The sequence below is a fragment of the Pantherophis guttatus genome, chromosome 1 (genome assembly GCF_059756535.1).
Source record: "Pantherophis guttatus breed Tessera chromosome 1, ASM5975653v1, whole genome shotgun sequence".
Taxonomy (NCBI): domain Eukaryota; kingdom Metazoa; phylum Chordata; class Lepidosauria; order Squamata; family Colubridae; genus Pantherophis; species Pantherophis guttatus.
In genome coordinates this window covers 15035994-15053110 of record NC_142063.1, presented here as the reverse complement: position 1 = coordinate 15053110, position 17117 = coordinate 15035994, and the positions used below count along the sequence as shown (strand labels likewise).

The window sequence follows — 17117 nt, the reverse complement described above, 5'->3', positions numbered from 1 at the left end:
TCCATTGTGGTCATAAGTCAAGGACTACCTATAATTGGATATCTAAGGAAACTGACCATCGGGGCGGGTTCCAAATCCCATTGCTCGGTAATGGTCGGATTAATCTAAGATGTTTGAAAACATGCATGAGAGCTATGTTTTATATCTGTATAAAAACTAATCCTGGCAATGACTAGTGGTATGCTGGATGTGTGTGAAAACACTGCATGGATGTTGTAGTTGGTGGGACACTGGCTGGATGACTTCAGTCCAATCGGTCCAGAAGGCATTGAGTTCTAGTTCCGCCTTAGGCATAAAAGTTGGTATGGATCACCCTGGGCCTGTCACGGTCTCTCAGCCCAACCCACTTCACAGAGTTATTGTGGGGAAAACAGGGGGAGGAAGTATGTTCCCTGTCATGAGATATTTATAAAAATAATAAAAGACAGGATAAAAATATCAGAAAGAAAAGAATGAAAAAGAAAAGGAAGGAAAGAAGGGAGGGAGGAAGTCTGTAATAGACAAATAAAAGTGGTCAGGAAGCTATTAAGTCAATTAGAATAGGACTGGAAAGAACCTTAGAGGGCTTCTAATCCAGTGATGGCTAACCTTTTCAGCACTGTGCTGAAAACGTGCTGTGCACGCACGAAATTGTGTGTGTGCCGCACACCCATAATACAATCTGTGCACAACCCCCCCCCGTGCCCCCGTGCGTCAGTGGTGAGTTGCCCCTGGTTCGGACTGGTTCACAAGAACCGGTAGTAACCGGTAGAACCGGCGGGAGGCTCCGCCCACCGACCCCGATGTTAGCAGGATGCTTCTGCACATGCGCAGAAGTGCGTGTGCGCAAGCAATGTGAGCGAGCAGTCCCATTGCAAAACAGTAGTAAAGGTAAGTAGAACCCACCCCTGCCATGCATGCACCTCACACACGTGTATGACCCCCTTGCGTGCACCCCACCCCAAGGCATGCATGTGCGACCATGGGCATGCACCCCGCGCATGCACACGTGACCTCCGCATGCACCCTGCCTGTGCATGCACGCGCGACCCCGCACTTGAGTGCACGACCCAGTGCACGACCTGCCCCCTGCGCACGTGTGTGACCCCCACATATGCACTCCGCTCTCCCATGCACACACAAGTGTCTCCTGCATGCGCCCCGCCCCCACGCATGCTATGGCAGAGATCTGAAAACCAGCTGGCCGGCAGAAGGCGCGTGTAAATCCATGCACAGCTGAGCTAGGGCGACTGCTTGCGTGCCTGCAGAGAGGGCTCTGCATGCTATCTGTGGCACGTATGCCATAGGTTGGCCATTATGGCCCTATACAATTTCGGATTGTATAGTCTCTTCTTAAAAACCTCCAGAGATGAAACACTCACAAGGTCTGAAAGCAAGCTCTTCCACTAGTTAATTGTCCTCACTGTTAGGAAGTTTCTCCTTAATTCCAGGTTGCTTCTCTTCTCGATTAGTTGTTTTTCCATTGTTTCTTGTCTGGCCACAACTGAGCCCAGAGTTTATGTTGCTAAGTGAGAAATTTCTTAAATAAGTTTTCTCCCATTTTACGACTTTTCTTGCCACATTTGTTAAGCGAATCACTAACACGGTTGTTAAGTGAATGTGGCTTCCCCATTGACGTTGCTTGTCAGAATGCCGCAAAAGATGATCACATGACTGCGGGACACTGCAACCGTCATAAATATGAACAAGTTATCAAGCATCTGAATGTAAATCACATGACCATGGGGATGCTGCAATGGTCGTAAGTGTGAAAAATGGTCATAAGTCACTTTTTCAGTGCCATTATAATTTTGAACAGTCACTACATGAACTGTCGTAAGTCAAGGACTATCTGTATATGTTTGCAAGATTCACAGTTTAAACAAGAACAGACAATATATCCTAAATTAAGCTTTCATGGTGTAGCTCCCATGGTGCAAATGAAATCAAACCCTTCAGGCTATTTCAAATGTCTTAAGAGTTCAAATTCTAGAACTCAGTGTTTCTCAACCTCCTCAACTTTATGATACATTTCAATGGAAATCAATATGGATTTCAATTCCCAGGATCCCACTTTCTTAAAGTTGCCAAGGTCAAAAAATACAGATAGGCCTTGACTTACGACCATAATTGAGCCCAAAATTTCTGTTGCCTAGCGAGACAGTTGAGTTTTGCCCCATTTTACGACCTTTCTTGGCACAGTTAAGTGAATCTTTCCAATTATTTAGTTAACACAGTTAAGTGGATTTGGCTTCCCCACTGACTTTGCTTGTCAATGACCCCAGGACACTGCAACCGTCATAAATACGTCAGTCATCAAATGTCTGAATTTTAATCATGTGACCATGAGTATGCTGCAACAGTCATAAGTGTGATTAAACGGTCATAAGTCTCTTTTTTCAGTGCCATTGTAACTTCGAATGGTCACTAAAACTGTTGTAAATCGAGAATTACCTGTACTGCTATAATCTTTAACCAGTAGGCCTTACGAAAACTTGAGATAATGGAAAATCTAAGAATTATAGAGAGTAGAGCTTTTTATTGGTCATTATTTAGAGAAAAGAATAAGAATAATTAAAAAAACAAAACAAAACAGAATCCCACTTCCTAATATCCCAAGTCCTTCCTGAAGTGGCCTCCATTTCACGTCTTAGCATCAAAATGGTTTTGTCTTCCAATACTTTTTCCCTAATTTTGTATTCTCTTTCCGGAGCAGACGCCAGTATTGCATAGTGTCCTGGTCCAGTTCTTCCAACTTCTTAGGGGGCCCTAGGTCCATATTGAAAAGCCTGGGATGGGGAGACAGGGAGAAGGAGAGAAACAGCCATCATAAAATAAATTGAGTCATGCAGCATCTTGAAATGTTTATAAACAACAGGGACAGTGGTTTTCAATGGAGGAAACTGACTGACTGAAACAGTGTTAGCAATAGCACTTAGACTTATATTATGCTTTACAGCCCTCTCTAAGCAGTTTAGAGAGTCAGCCTATTGCCCCCAACAATCTGACTCCTCATTTTACCGACTGCGGAAGGATGGAAGGCTGAATCAACCTTGAGCTGGTGAGAATCGAATTCCTGGCAGTCATCAGAATTAGCCTGCAATACTGCATTCTAACCACCGTGCCACTACGGTTCTGATCAAACCTCTGTACAGGTAGTCCTTGAATTACGACTGCAACTGAGCCCAAAATTTCCATTGCTAATGGTATTGAGCGTTGCGCCGTTTTATACCCTTTCTTGCCATGAAGTGAATCACTGCAATTGTTAAGTTAGTAACGTGGTTGTTAAGTGAATCTGGCTTCCCCATTGACTTTGCTTGCTAGGAGGTCAGAAAAGGGGATCACATGACCCTGGGACACTGCACCGTGGGCCAATCCTTTGCTATTTCCAGGCTGGCCTCGCGGGCCAGATCTAAGCAACCTGCGGGCTGGATCCGGCCCACGGACCTTGAGTTTGACAGCTCTGCTCTCAATCAAGGATGGGCAACTATGGCCCCTTTGCAACCTGTGGACTTCAACTCCCAGAATTCCGGTTTTCATGCTTATGTGTCAACTCTCAAACCAACTGTAGCTGAAGCCATATTCATTTTACTTCGTTTCTTAGTTGTCATATATATGGGGGTAGGGCAGTGATGAAATCCTCTGTGGTTTGCCACCGGTTCATTGCCCGTACATGCGCAGTGCATGCCAAATGCACACTGTGAACACGTACGCAGTACGTGCCAAACGCACGCTGTGCACACACATGCACAGTGCATGCCAAACACACGCTGCACGTGAGCATGCAGTTTGGCACATGCATGTGCAGTGCGTGCCAAACATTGTGCGCAATGTGCAGTACATGCCAAATGCATACTGCGTGTGCATGCGCAATGCACATCAAATGCATGCTGCGTGCAGAAAAAGTAGGCTTAAGAAGGTAAGTAGAACAGTGAGTGGGGAACAGTTGTGCCGCGCGATTTAGATTCGCTAGAAAGCAGGATTTCCTGCTTTCTAACGAATATAAATCGTGCTGCATAGCTGATCATTGAAAATAACAGTTCAGACAAACCAGTAGCTTTTTTAACTACCAGTTCACCCGAACCCGTAGCTTTTATTACTACCAGTTTGCCCGAACCAGTGTGGACCAGTAGCATTTCACCCCAGGGGGAGGGGGTGTGGGATAATTTCTTTCCAGATGCCAGACGTAACAGCGATAAGTCCCGTGGGAATCAAGTTTTTCTCAACGAGAAGGAGCAGCTGAGCAGCCTTCTATCCACCTGGTTGGTTAACATGACCAGTGATACTAGGGGTGAGTGGGTGACATCTATTCCTTTTATTATAACAAAACGCGGGAAATATTTAGAGTTGGTTTCACATTTCTCTGCTCCCACAGAGAGGGTCTCCTCAGGGTGCCATCGGCCAAGTTATGTCGGCTGGCGACACCCAGGGGGAGGGCCTTCTCTGTGGGAGCCCCTGCCCTTTGGAATGAACTGCCCCCAGAAATGCGTAAGATCTCCGACCTCCGTGTATTTTGCTATGCCCTCAAAACCTTGTTGTTCTGCCAGACCGGGCTATCAATGTAAAGATTTTAATTGGTTTTAAATGTGGGATTTTAAATTTGGGGGTTTTATAATTGAGCCAATTATTTAATAATTTTAATTATTTTTAAATTTTGTCTGTCTTTGTGCTTTTAATCAGGCTGTACACCGCCCTGAGTCGTTCGGGAGAAGGGCGGTATAGAATTATTATTATTATTATTATTATTATTATTATTATTATTATTATTATTATTATTATTATTATTTGAACGTGCCAATATGATGTACGCAACAAAATGGATCTTTGAGAAAAGCCGCCGAGTCCTGAATTGATTGGGCCATTACTTGGCACCATGCCATTATGACCCTAGCACCATCCCCAGGGTCGCATGATCAAAATTCGGGTGCTTGACAACTGGTGTGTATTTATGACGGTTGCGCTGTCCGGGGTGTGTGTGTGTGTCACGTGATCATCTGTAACCATCTCAGCTGTCTTCTGACAAGCAAAGTCAACGGAGGGAAGCCAGATTTATTAAACGGCCGCACAATTCATCTCACAACTGCAGCGGTTCATTTAACAGCTGTGGCAAAAAAGGTTGCATAATGGGGCATAATGTACTTAACTTTGTTTAGCAATGGAAATGTTAGTCTCGCTTGTGGTTGTACGTTGAGGACTAACCGTAATGTTGTTTCTCTAATCCAAAATGTTCTGGAACATCTGCTTTACTTGTTCAGTCCTAGCCTATGTCTTGCCTTTGCAGCCATAAGGACTAGAAACTTTATTAAGAAAGCCAATGTTTGCAGAGTCTGGAAACTGGGACCCAGTTCAACTGGACAGTTGGCAAAGGGCTTTCAAACAAGAAGTGAGATTCGGAAGCAATGGAAATTTGATCCAAGTAATGCACAGTTTACGACCATCATGGAATCTGGAATTTCCGTCATGATGGTCATAAGTCGAGTCCTTAATTTACCCAGAACCACACAATAGCAAAGAGAAGCAAAAGACTTCTGTGGCCCCAATCTCATTCCTCTTTTGCCCACAATCGTGCCACTGCTCACCATTCAGGATACTCGGAGTCTGGCTTCAGCTCTACGTCTGTCCCTTCCTTGTAGATGTTCACCCCCATAGCATGAGTGGTGAGCTTAACCGGGTCCTTGCATATTTCAGGGCCTTTCAGTTCTTCTTTGGAAAGACCTCTCATTTTGCCTCTCGCTGCTAAAAAGAAATACATATATGTATATTTCAGTAGCTGTTTTGGCATATGCATAAAACATGAGCACATTATTCAGGAGTAGGGGGGAAAAGGGGACCACTCTGCAAGTCAAAGCAGGGGAATTCTGGGAGTTGAAGTCCACACATCTTAAAATTGACAGTGTTGAGAAACCCTGCAAGCATAAAAAAATAAAAACGCTTAAAAGCAATAAGGTTTTAAACTAACCCACTGGCGCTTTCCCTCCAAAAGGCTGCACCATGTAGAAGAGCAATCTTCCAATAAATCAGTGTTTCCCAAACTTGGGAACTTTAAGAAGTGTGGACTTCAACTCCCAGAATTCCCCATCCAGCATGGCTGGCTGTGGGACTTTGGGAGTTGAAGTCCATACATCTTGAAGTTCCCAAGTTTGGGAAACACTGCAATAAATAAACAAAGGAAGAAGAATACTTTAACAGAATAATAAAGTTGGGTGGGACCTTGGAGGTCTTCTAGTCCAACCCCCTGCTCAGGCAAGAAACCCTATAGTACCATTTCAGACAAATGGTTGTCCATGGGTGCAAGGCTCTTCTTTAGATGCCCCCACCCCACCCCATCCGACCATGGAGGACGCCCAAAGCGCTCCCTTCCAGTCTGGCTTACCCGGTTTTTTGGCAGCATAGTTTCTGACCGTCAGCCGCGACCATGAAAGGCTGGAAAGCGAGGAGCAAACAGCGGCCCGGAGCTGCAGCCCAACCAAAGCCATGCGACCTCGAAACCTACCTTCTTGCTGGGGCTGGCAGCTTCAGGCGCACGGAGTCTGCGCAGAAGCAGAGAGCATTCTGGGAAACGTAGTTCGTCCCTCCCCCTCCCCGTTTCTTTTTGCGATCGCCGAACGCTGATTATAATGACGACTTAACATCTCCCTTCCCCAACCGGGTGCCCGCCTCATTAACGTGCTGCATCGCAAGATCCGTCTTCTCCAGTCTGCCTGGACAAATATTTCATAGGTTGCGATAGGTTTCTTCCACGGAAAAATCCCCACAGAATCCTGCACTTATGAAATATTATGAAATGTTCAGTAAGAGTCGTCAATGCCTGGAATGCACTACCTGACTCTGTAGCTTCTTCCCCAAACCCCCAAAACTTTAACCTTAAACTGTCTACTGTGGACCTTACCCCATTCCAAAGAGGTCTGTAAGGGGCATGCATGAGTGCATCAGCGTGCCTACCGTCCCTGTCCTAATACTCCTTTTTACTTACTCTTTTCATGTATTCAAATTATGTTTACATTTTTACCTGTTATCTTATATATGCTTGACAAAATCAATCAATCGATCAATCAATAATAAAATAAAATAAAATAAAATAAAATAAAATAAAATAAAATAAAATAAAATAATAAAATAACAAAACAAAACAAAACAAAACAAAACCAGTTGGGCGCAGTCGTTGAAGCCGAATCTTGATAGCATTTTGTACATTTGCTCAGAAAAGTGTCTACAGTATATTCTATTGGATTCTGATTTGCCCTAACTGGGAGAACGGGCTGCTGGTGCAATTCTTTTCCTTCCCTATCATAAAATATTCTGGTTTTTCATGATAGTCCAGATGATTTTAAAATAGAATCTGTGTTCCAAGAGATATTTAGTGTACAGCTCAATCCTGTGTAAAGAAGAAAATATATACAGCTCAAATTAATCCCTCACTACAAAAATAACTAGTTATTTTTCAGTTATATATTATAGTAAAGTATATTATATTTCACCCAATCCCAAGTGATTCAGCTATTTTTATTTATGATTTTATTTTCATTCTAATATTCAATGTGGTTTTTGAGTATGCCACATCTGATCTGTCAATTATTGTAAATAAACTTTACTAGTACTGTAGTACTTATAATTCAGTTCCTAGGGAACTTGGACAACTTCCAAATATGTGGCATTTCCAGTCCACGGTCAACAAAGAATAATTTGTGGGTTGATGTCTACACACCTGGACATTTCTTTTAAGTTAGAGCCCACTCATTTAAGATTGCTGATTTTAAAAATTACGTTGGCTGGCGGATGCTGTTGAATTACAGCCCACATCTCTCGTAATCAGTGGGACTTTAAATATATTAAGGGTGAAAATGAGGTTCTAGAAGGCAGTATTTTCAACATTAAGCAAAAATGAAGACGGGGAGGGGGCATAACCTCAAACTGACAAGAGGAAAGTTCAAAAGTTGTATCTTACGATTCTTGATGAACGTATCTTTTCTTTTATGTACACTGAGAGTGTATGTACCAAGACAAATTCCTTGTGTGTCCAATCACACTTGGCCAATAAAAAAATTCTATCCTATTCTATTCTAAAAGTAATGTTAGAAAGTATTCCTTCACAGAAAGAGGAGTGCAACTTTGGAACCAAACTCCCAAGGGAGGTTGTGGGTCAGTCATCAGTAACTAAATAATGGAGTTGGAAAAGATCTTGGAGGTCTTCTTGTCTGACCCTCTGCTCAAGCAGAAAACCTTATATAAATTCAGACAGATTTTTGTCCAATCTCTTCTTAAAAATCTCCAGTGTTGGAGAATCTGCAACTTCTGAAAGCAAGCAGTTCCACTGATTAATTATTCTCTCAGGAAATTTCTCCTTAGTTTTAGGTTGGATCTCTCCTTGATTAGTTTCCATTCATTGCTCCTTGTCCTGCCTTCAGGTGCTTTGAGAGTTTAAACATTTGATTTTTAACATGCTTGGGATAAACATCACCTGACAAAAATTAAATAAAATATAAAAATAATTAAAAACAATAAATTAATTAAAGGAAAACAAAAAACAAATTCAAAGGACAGAAATGATGGGCTAGTAGGTCTTTTTCAACTATCCGTTTTCTATGTTTCTATTTTATTTATTTATTTATTTAATTTTTATACCGCCCTTCTCCCGAAGGACTCAGGGCGGTGAACAGTCAAAATAAATACATATAAAATGTGAAATAAAGCAATTTAAAATAATTAAACCAATTTGGATAAAAAAACTCATTGGTTAAGAATCTTCAGCATAAAATTTAGAACAATTAGAAGAAATTTATGCTAGGCCGGCTTGGTGAAACAATGACTGGTGAAACTATGACTGAACATTGGTTGAAATTATAATCTAAGAATGATAGAAGTGTTTCTCGACCTTGGCCACATTAAGGTTTGTGGACTTTAACTCCTACAATTTCCCAGAATTCCCATGGCAATTCTCCACCAAGGATATTTATTCTTTTTGCATAAATGCCTATGACAGCATGCACTGGCCACCACTGTCAGACATAAACCTCCATTAAATTGCACAACTGGATGGAAAATAGTTCAACAAAGCACCTGAAAAATGATATGACTAATTAACATGGATGTTCACCACAGACTAAACATATACCAGCACCCTTTAGATAAACACAAGGAGCAACTGGAACAAGCCAGGACTACGGAACAGGGAAAAATGCTGACAACCATCATCAAGATTATATCTCTTAGTCAAGTTAAAAAAAGGAAAACCCAAAGTATTCAAGCTAAACTCCAGAAGCAAAGAGCTGCCTGAACCCCAATGGGTAGTCAATACTGGTGGTCCGCAACTTACAACAGTTCATTTAGTGACCATTCAAAGTTATAATGGCTCTGAAAAAAGTGATTTACCACAGTTTTTCACACTTATGACCGTTGCAGCCTCCCTATGGTCACATGATCAAAATTCAGATGCTTGCCAACTGTTTCATATTTATGACGACTGCAACGTCTTGGGGTCATGTGATCTGCTTTTGCGACCTTCTGACAAGGAAAGTCAATGGGGAAGCCAGATTCATTTAACAACCGTGTTACTAACTTAACAAATGCGATGATTCACTTAACAACTGTGGCATGAAAAGTCGTAAAAAGGGGCAAACTCGCTTAACAAATTTTTTCACTTAGCAACATAAATGTTGGCCTCAATTGTGGTCATAACTCGAGGACTACCTGTATGTCCAGTCACAAATGGTGGTCACATGATCCCAGGACACTGCAACCTTCATAAATACATGCCAGTTGCCAAGTGTCTGAACTTTGATCATATGACCTTGATGATGCTATGATGATCATACATGTGAGTACCCGATCATAGCCACTTTATTCAGTGCCATTGTGACTTCAAGCAGTTGCTAAGAAAATGGTTGTAAAATGAGGACTACCTGTAATGAATCCATCTTCCAATGATCTGGCACAAGGGTTCTTCACTTGACCAAGGATGCGGATCTAAAAGCTTGTTGTTCATCTATGATTCATCCAGAACCTTTTTCAATCTGAGAACTCATTCTTAAATAAGATGATTTTGTGCGTTTAAGTGATTACAAAAAAAACACCTCCTGTCCATGCTCAGAGTTAGTCTTATTTTGTTTTTAAAATTGGTGTGGCCCAGCAGATTTTTCCCCTTGCTTTGTATTCTAAGCGAGGGTCCCAAACTTTTCAGGCTGTGAGGAAAAATAAATTCCCAGAATCCCTGATCAAAAGGCAAAACTCTAGGACAGAAAATTGGCTGTTTTTGAGTGTACTTTTCTTTCTGTTTCTTTCCTTCTCTCTCTTTCTTTCTCCATGTCCTTCCTTCCTTCCTCCCTCCCTCCCTCCCTCCCTTGTTGTAACTATGTGAAAAAGGGAAGTCTGGAGTACGAAGAAGAGAGAAATTTTGCTTTGTACTACATTACATTACATCCCTGAACAAACAGCTATATTGTAAGCCACCTCTGGTAAGATAGATGGCCAATAAATGTAATAAATAAAATATAATAAAATATTGTAGAGTTAGGGTATACCCTAACACCGTGATGGCGAACCTATGGCACGCGTGCCACAGGAGGCACGTGGAGCCATATTGGTGGGCACAGGAGTGTTGCCCTAGCTCAGCTCCAGCGCTCATGCGCATGCCGCCGGCCAGCTGATTTTTGAGCCAACTGGTCCCACTGGCAGTCGGGAAATGGGCCGTTTCCGGTTTCCGGAGGGCTCTGGGGGTGTGTGGAAGGCCGTTTTTGCTCTCTCCAGGCTCTCAGAAAGCCTCTGGAGCCTGGGGAGGGTGAAAAATGGGCCTTCCGGTCCCACTGGAAGTCGGGAAAAGGGCCGTTTCCAGTCTCTGGAGGGCCTCCGGGGTGTGCGTGGAAGGCCGTTTTTGCCCTCCCCAGGCTCCAAGAAAGCCTCTGGAGCCTGGGAAGGGCGAAAAACGGGCCTACCATGCCATCATGTGCCAAAAGTGGAGAAGAGTGTGGAAGGGGGGGGTTGCATGCGCATGCACGGGAGGGCGGGACACATTGAATTATGGATGTGGGCACATGCGCCCACAATCCCCCTGCTCCCTCCGCTTTTGGCACACGACGGCAAAAAGGTTAGCCATCACTGCCCTAACACAAAACAAGTTGCCAGAGACCAGCAGATCACTCGGAATCTAATTGTACTTATTCTGGAACTGTGACAAAAAGCGGAAGAGCATCATAGATTTTTAAAGGCAATTCAATCCACATCTTCAAAAGGCAACCTGATCATCAGACACATGCTGTTCCAGGCTCTGCTTCATTTGACAAAGAAAACAGGTGAAACATGAGCAAGGTTTTGCATTACATCAGCAAACAGGAGGGCAAGGTCTGCTTTGCACCGTAGGAAACCAATTCTTCAGGTTGAAAAGAAAATAGATTCAACTTTGCAACAACTGAATTCATTTTGGGGGGGGGGGGAAATGCATTTAAAAAAAAATCTACTTCTTTTTTTGACTTGGTGAAGAAATTGCAGACTTCTGCGTAGCACAGAAATCTGGATCCTCCCGTTAGGAAAGCTAGGCAAACTCTCCTTTTTCAAATTTGTAGGCGGATATACTTTTATTTTGGAAAGCTAAACCTTTACCCACACGACAAAACTACATCTCCCAGAATCCTCTCGGAGCACATGCTCAATCCTAATGGGAACGAGCGAGCGAGCGAGCGGGCGAGAGCGAACCCCAGGAAGAAAAATACGTGATCGAATATTTTTTTAAATATATGTTCAGCTTTAATCCGCAGTTTGCTGGCCTAATCCTGGCTGGGTGTTGGATCCCGGCCCGCAAGGGATTCCGAAGAACTTGCGATTCACAAAGGGTTCATCTTTCTCTTCAAACTTGAGAGCCAAACTTTTCTTAGAAGTAAGTTTATCCAAGAGGATGCTTTTGTTATAAGCCTTGCACTCGCCCACCCACCCAAAAAAAAAAGAGGGGTGGGGGAAAAAAAGGTTTTCTACAGTGTGCAGATTCAGTTTTGTTCTCTTCAAAACGTATATTGTTGCAAACTTCTTAAGCCCCTTGCTAGATCTTTGGGACATTTTTGAAGTGAAATCTTTTGAAAACGGGCAAATTTTGATTTTCCTAAGGTTGCTTATTTCTTTTCGAGATCTATAAACTTTCCCATATATGGAGGGGGGAGTGAGTGAGTGAGTGAGAGAGAGAGAGAGATGAAAACATAAGTTTAAAAGAAAAGAGCATCAGGTAGACAATTGACATCAGAGGGATAGTGAAAGCAGTCTGGATCAGACTGAACAAAAGGGGAGAATAAATCCAGAAATAAGAATAATTTGTGCAGAAGACTGGAGTATTGAGAGGGCTTTAAACCTAGAGATTTTCTTTCAAGTAAACATACTAAGGATTTCTCTGTCCTATAAGGTGGAGCAAAAAAATAAAATAAAAATGTTCACCTTCTTCACACTGTGCATAGCTGTTTTTCTCTTCCCTCTTTTAAATTTAATTTGGGATGATCATTGCATTTCCTTAGCTAAGACTTGCTGAATCTTTAGCCGTAGCAATAAATCAGTTATATGGTACTTTTCTTCAGCAGCCAAACCACACTGTATGTATCTCTTTTGTTTTTTTAAAAAAGCAGGCATTGCATAATATCCTGCCTATTTGGAAGCAAATAAGTCTCAGCAAGATTATTGGGTGCTGGCTTTTCAAAATCGATCCTGTCAGCAGATGCAGCACAAAACTGCCGCATAACAATCCTAACAAACCCAAGTTTTGTGAAAGGATCGGAAAGGATGATGCTATTTTTAATAGCTTCATATAAACATTCCTACTCTGCAGCATACACGCTGCATTTGATATACAGTACAGTATGGATTTTAAGCCTTGCTCTTTCTACAAACAGGGTCAACTGAGAAGCCCAGGAGAAAAATGTCCCTCGTATTTAAAAGCATTAAAATCAAAACGTCTTTAAAACTAAATACAGTAAAACAAAACGGGGCAGTCAACTTTTTTTTTAAAGCAGAGATGACTGAGCATGCTCAAATAACCATGGAATGTTGATTGACAATTTAAAAAAAAAAATATTGAGTGGGTGGAATGAAAGAGAATTCAGCTGGCTGGGACTTTGAACAGACTTTCTTGGTGGTTATGTTTTAGCGCAATTGCTGTGTAGCGTCAGTGCCCTTTGCCTAGGATGATGGCCTTGAAGATTTGAGTTAATGTAGTAGGTCTGTTTGGCAGGTAGCCATCCCGTTTTCAATCCACCTTTTTCCCTCAGTGAAGCATGCAAAGAAAGTTGCAACTATAATTTTATATCTGGAAAATTCTCACTGCAGTAAAATGTACCAATTTTTAAACAGGTATTAGATCTTAACTGTGTGTGCCTACAAAAAAAAGCCTGATTTCATTTACTGGATCTTGTCCTTAATCAAATGCATGTAAAATAGCCCGGGATACATATGGTATCTTTTCTAGTGCTGAGTTTTGTGTGTGTTTCAATGTCCTGTTTTGGGTCTTCCTCCCATTACATTATGGTAGCTTCATTTTCCATTTCCTTTTCTTCCGTTTGCTTGCATTTTAGCAAAATCCAAACTTTTGTCAGGATTAGAAATTGTTTCCTGAGCTGGAAAAAAGTTGTTGTTTTTTAAAGAAAAAATGAAGGATGAAGCCTTAAAAAAAACCCTATTTTTTGTAATCCATCTCAAACCCCATGGTCTGTCAACTTTGGTAGATAAATTACAACATTTATCCTACCACAATGTTACAAGTTCAGCTTTTTTAAAAAAACCAGATTACACTATTGTTAGGAACATAGGGCAAGCACTTAATTTCTTCTGAATTGGCAGCTTTAAGCTACAGATTAAGGAGGACTCTGGTTGCTAACTTTGGCTTTAACCCAAATTTGTAGGTACAAATCAGAGGTGGGTTTCAGCAGGTTCTGACCAGTTCTGGAGAACCGGTAGCAGAAAGTTTGAGTAGTTCGGAGAACTGGTAGTAAAAATTCTGACTGGCCCCGCCCCCATCTATTCCCTGCCTCCCAAGTCCCAGCTGATCAGGAGGAAATGGGGATTTTGCAGTAACCTTCCCCTGGATTGGGGAGGGAATGGAGATTTTACAGTATCCTTCCCCTGCCATGCCCACCAAGCCACGCCCACCAAGCCATGCCATGCCCACCAAGCCACACCCACAGAACCGTTAGTAAAAAATTTTGAAACCCACCACTGGTACAAATGGACTATGTTATTAAAAATGGTGGATTGTGTTGTCCTTCCTCAAGCTGAACAAAGTGTTGAAGCCATCCGATGCTTTCCGGAACAAGCTGTGTATTAAAAACACACAACTTCACTGGTTTCTGAAAGTATTGGGCGGCATCAGCAGTTTGTTGCCTGGAGAAAGGAGAATGCCGTCCGCCATTTTTAATACAGTTAATCCTTGATTTACAGCCATTTCTTTACTGACTGTATAAAGTTACAGTGACATGGAAAAAAAATAACATCTCTGTAGTAGCATTCCAGTGGTCACATCATCAAAATTTGGGTGCTTGGCAACCAAAGTGTTTTTATGATGGTTACAGTGTCCCAGGGTCATGTGATCTCCATTTGCAATCTTCCCAGCTGGCTTCTGACAAGCAAAGTCAATGTGGGAAACTGGATTCACTTAATGACCTCATGATGACTCACTCAACAACTGTGGCAAAAAGGTAAAATTGAGCATGATTCACTTAACAACACCTAGCAATGGAATTCTGATCCCAGTTGTCTGGCCGTAAATTAAGGATTACCTCTACAGGTAATCCTCGATTTACGACCACAACTGAGCCCAGAATTTATGCTGCAAAGTGAGAAATTTGTGAAATGACTCTTTGCTCCATGTTACGAATTTTCTCACCGCATTTGTTAAATGAATCCCTGCAGTAGTTAAATTAGTAACATGGTTGTTAAGTGAATCTGGCTTCCCCATTGACTTTGCTTTTCAGAAGGTCGCAAAAAGGGATCACATGACCCCCCACCGGGACACTGCAATGGTCATAAATATGAACCGGTTGCCAAGCATCTGAATGTAAATCACATGACCACGGGGATGCTGCCACAGTCATAAGTGTGAAAAATGGTCATAAGTCCCTTTTTCCAGGGCTGTTGTAACTTTGAACGGTCACTAAATGAACTGTTGTCAGTCGAGGATTGCCTGTAGAAGGCAGCTCGTTCATTCTTAGGAATTCTCCTTAAGTCTTAACCTGTGGACCTGTGCATTTGGGGTATCTGCATCACTGTGGGCTTATCCCATGGGTGTCAAATTTGATCGTGTCACGTGACATATCATGAGGTATTGCGACATTTTTTTGCCTTTGCAGAGCTGGGGAGGGCGTGGCCTGTGTGTGACTTATCCGGCCTGTGGGCCGCCAGTATGACAGGCCTGGCTTATCCTCATGTCTTCCTAACGATGATACAATCCTTTTAATGTGACAAACTCTCCCGTGCTTTTTCTCAGATTGGTGAAATAAACTATTTCTGGATATGGGTTTAGTGTTCTCTCTAAAGCAGAGGTCTCCAACCTTTGGCAACTTTAAGACTTGTGGACTTCAACTCCCAGAGTTCAACTCTGGGAGTTGAAGTCCACAAGTCTTAAGGTTACCAAGCAGGGTGGATTTGATTTAAATCGAGTTGATTTAAATCACAATTTAAATCACTAGTAAAAAGGCTTGATTTAAATCAACTCGATTTAAATCATAATTTTTAAAGAGCAACTGTCATCTCTGCTACTCCTTTGACCCACTGTTGACTCACCGATAGTCCCAGTGTTGCAGAATATATAGCCTCATGCTACATAACTAAGCTCCATTTCATGCTGAATAAATTAAATTATTTATGTATCTTAAATAGAAAACTATTTTACGATAGATTTTTACCCCAAAAGTTTTTTATTAAAATAAATTCGATAAAAATCAAAAAAATCTGATTTTTTTTAATTTTTTTAAAAAAATCATTGATTTTTATCCACCCTGTTGCCAAGGTTGGAGACCCCTGCTCTAAAGAACACTAAACTCTGTTCAGAAATAGCCTGCCTCTTACCTGAACAGTTTAAGTCCCTCCTTTGAAGTACAGGTAAATCCTCAACTTACAACAGTTCATTCAGTGACCCCTTGGAGTTACGGCAGCACTGAAAAAAGTGTCTTATCACATTTTTCACACAACTGTTGCAGCATCCTCATGGGTCCTATAATCAGAATTCAAATACTTGGCAACTGACTCATATTTATGACAGTTGCAGTGTCTCCGGGGTCACGTAATTCTCTTCTGCAACCTTCTGACCAGCAAAGTCAATGGGGAAGCCAGATTCTCTTCACGACAATTTTGACTAATTTAACAACTACAGTGATCCAACTTAACAACTGTGGCAAGACAGGTTGTAAAACGGGGCAAGCTTACTTAACAAATGTTTCACTTAGCAACTGAAATTTTGGGTTGAATCAGCGGTCATAAGTCGAGGACTCCCTGTACTTAACTACCCTGAGTCCTGCCCCACCATGCCTTCAGAAGAATGACTGATTTCTCTCCCACCCCCTGAAAGTGATGTCCTGTGAGAAAAGGAATGAAGCTGAAAACTCCTGACTTTTACCTGAGTCCAAGATTACACACTCCCATTTTGTTTCCAAGTGTAGGGTCATTGTTGTCGTGACCTGGAGGAGCGATCACGATGGACAGTGGCATGGAGGTTAAGAAAGATGTAACTGAGGAGTTTGGGAACCCCTCAGAATCTCTAGTGCCTCCCTCCACGGATTTGGAAGATGAGATTGAGGGTCCTGTTGATTCTGGAGAAGATGCTTCCATTATCCAACAACTGCCCACTTCTCTTGATGACAACCAGGTTCTCCTGAACCTTCCAGATCTGGATTCAGATCCCTGCTACCCCAGAGCAGAAGAGATCAGGATTGGCCTGGATGGGGACGGTGAATCCAAAAGAAGCTCAGAACCACAAGATATCACTTCTTTGGATCCTGAGATCTCCAGGTAAACAGTCTCTCTTCTCTTTCAGAGTTAATAAAATAAATAATAAATAATTTATCTATGTTTTCCTGCTATAGTGACCTAAGCTTCCCCAGCAGCACGAAGCCAAGTCCTCGTCTCGATAAACCCCTTTTATTTAATTTACAGTGAATTCCTCTCCAGCAAAGTCTTTCCTC

The 17117-nt window shown here is 42.0% G+C and overlaps 2 protein-coding genes across 6 annotated transcripts in view; one reads left to right on the top strand and one right to left on the bottom strand.

Annotated features, from left to right (window-relative positions):
• Window positions 1–2498: 2498 nt before the first annotated feature.
• Window positions 2499–6513, bottom strand: MRPL54 (mitochondrial ribosomal protein L54). Its single transcript, XM_034422638.2, has 3 exons — window positions 6353–6513; window positions 5559–5715; window positions 2499–2768 (listed from the first exon to the last, which is right to left on the bottom strand). Exons 1-3 carry the CDS (start codon window positions 6453–6455, stop codon window positions 2636–2638), a joined length of 393 nt encoding a protein of 130 aa, XP_034278529.1. The 5' UTR covers window positions 6456–6513; the 3' UTR covers window positions 2499–2635.
• Window positions 6514–11272: 4759 nt separating this feature from the next.
• The window catches only part of LOC117668613 (amyloid-beta A4 precursor protein-binding family A member 3-like), a 29813-nt gene continuing 23968 nt past the window's right edge, over window positions 11273–17117 (top strand). For 2 of the 5 annotated variants that reach the window (XM_060694931.2, XM_034422635.2), the window contains exons 1-2: window positions 11274–11845; window positions 16591–16944. In XM_060694931.2, coding sequence (XP_060550914.2) covers window positions 16631–16944 — 314 coding nt within the window. In that variant the 5' untranslated portion in view covers window positions 11274–11845; window positions 16591–16630. Of the gene's footprint in view, window positions 11846–16590; window positions 16945–17117 lie in introns of all 5 variants that reach the window. The other 3 variants (XR_015734178.1, XM_034422636.2, XM_087893743.1) reach the window with 3 other exon arrangements.

Coding starts and splice junctions, on each gene's coding strand:
- MRPL54 (XM_034422638.2), bottom strand. CDS start 6,455: ATGGCTTTGGTTGGGCTGCAGCTCCGGGCCGCTGTTTGCTCCTCGCTT. Junction 5,716..6,352: donor CTATGCTGCCAAAAAACCGG/GTAAGCCAGACT, acceptor ATTTCTTTTTAG/CAGCGAGAGGCAAAATGAGA. Junction 2,769..5,558: donor GACTCCGAGTATCCTGAATG/GTGAGCAGTGGC, acceptor TCCCCATCCCAG/GCTTTTCAATATGGACCTAG.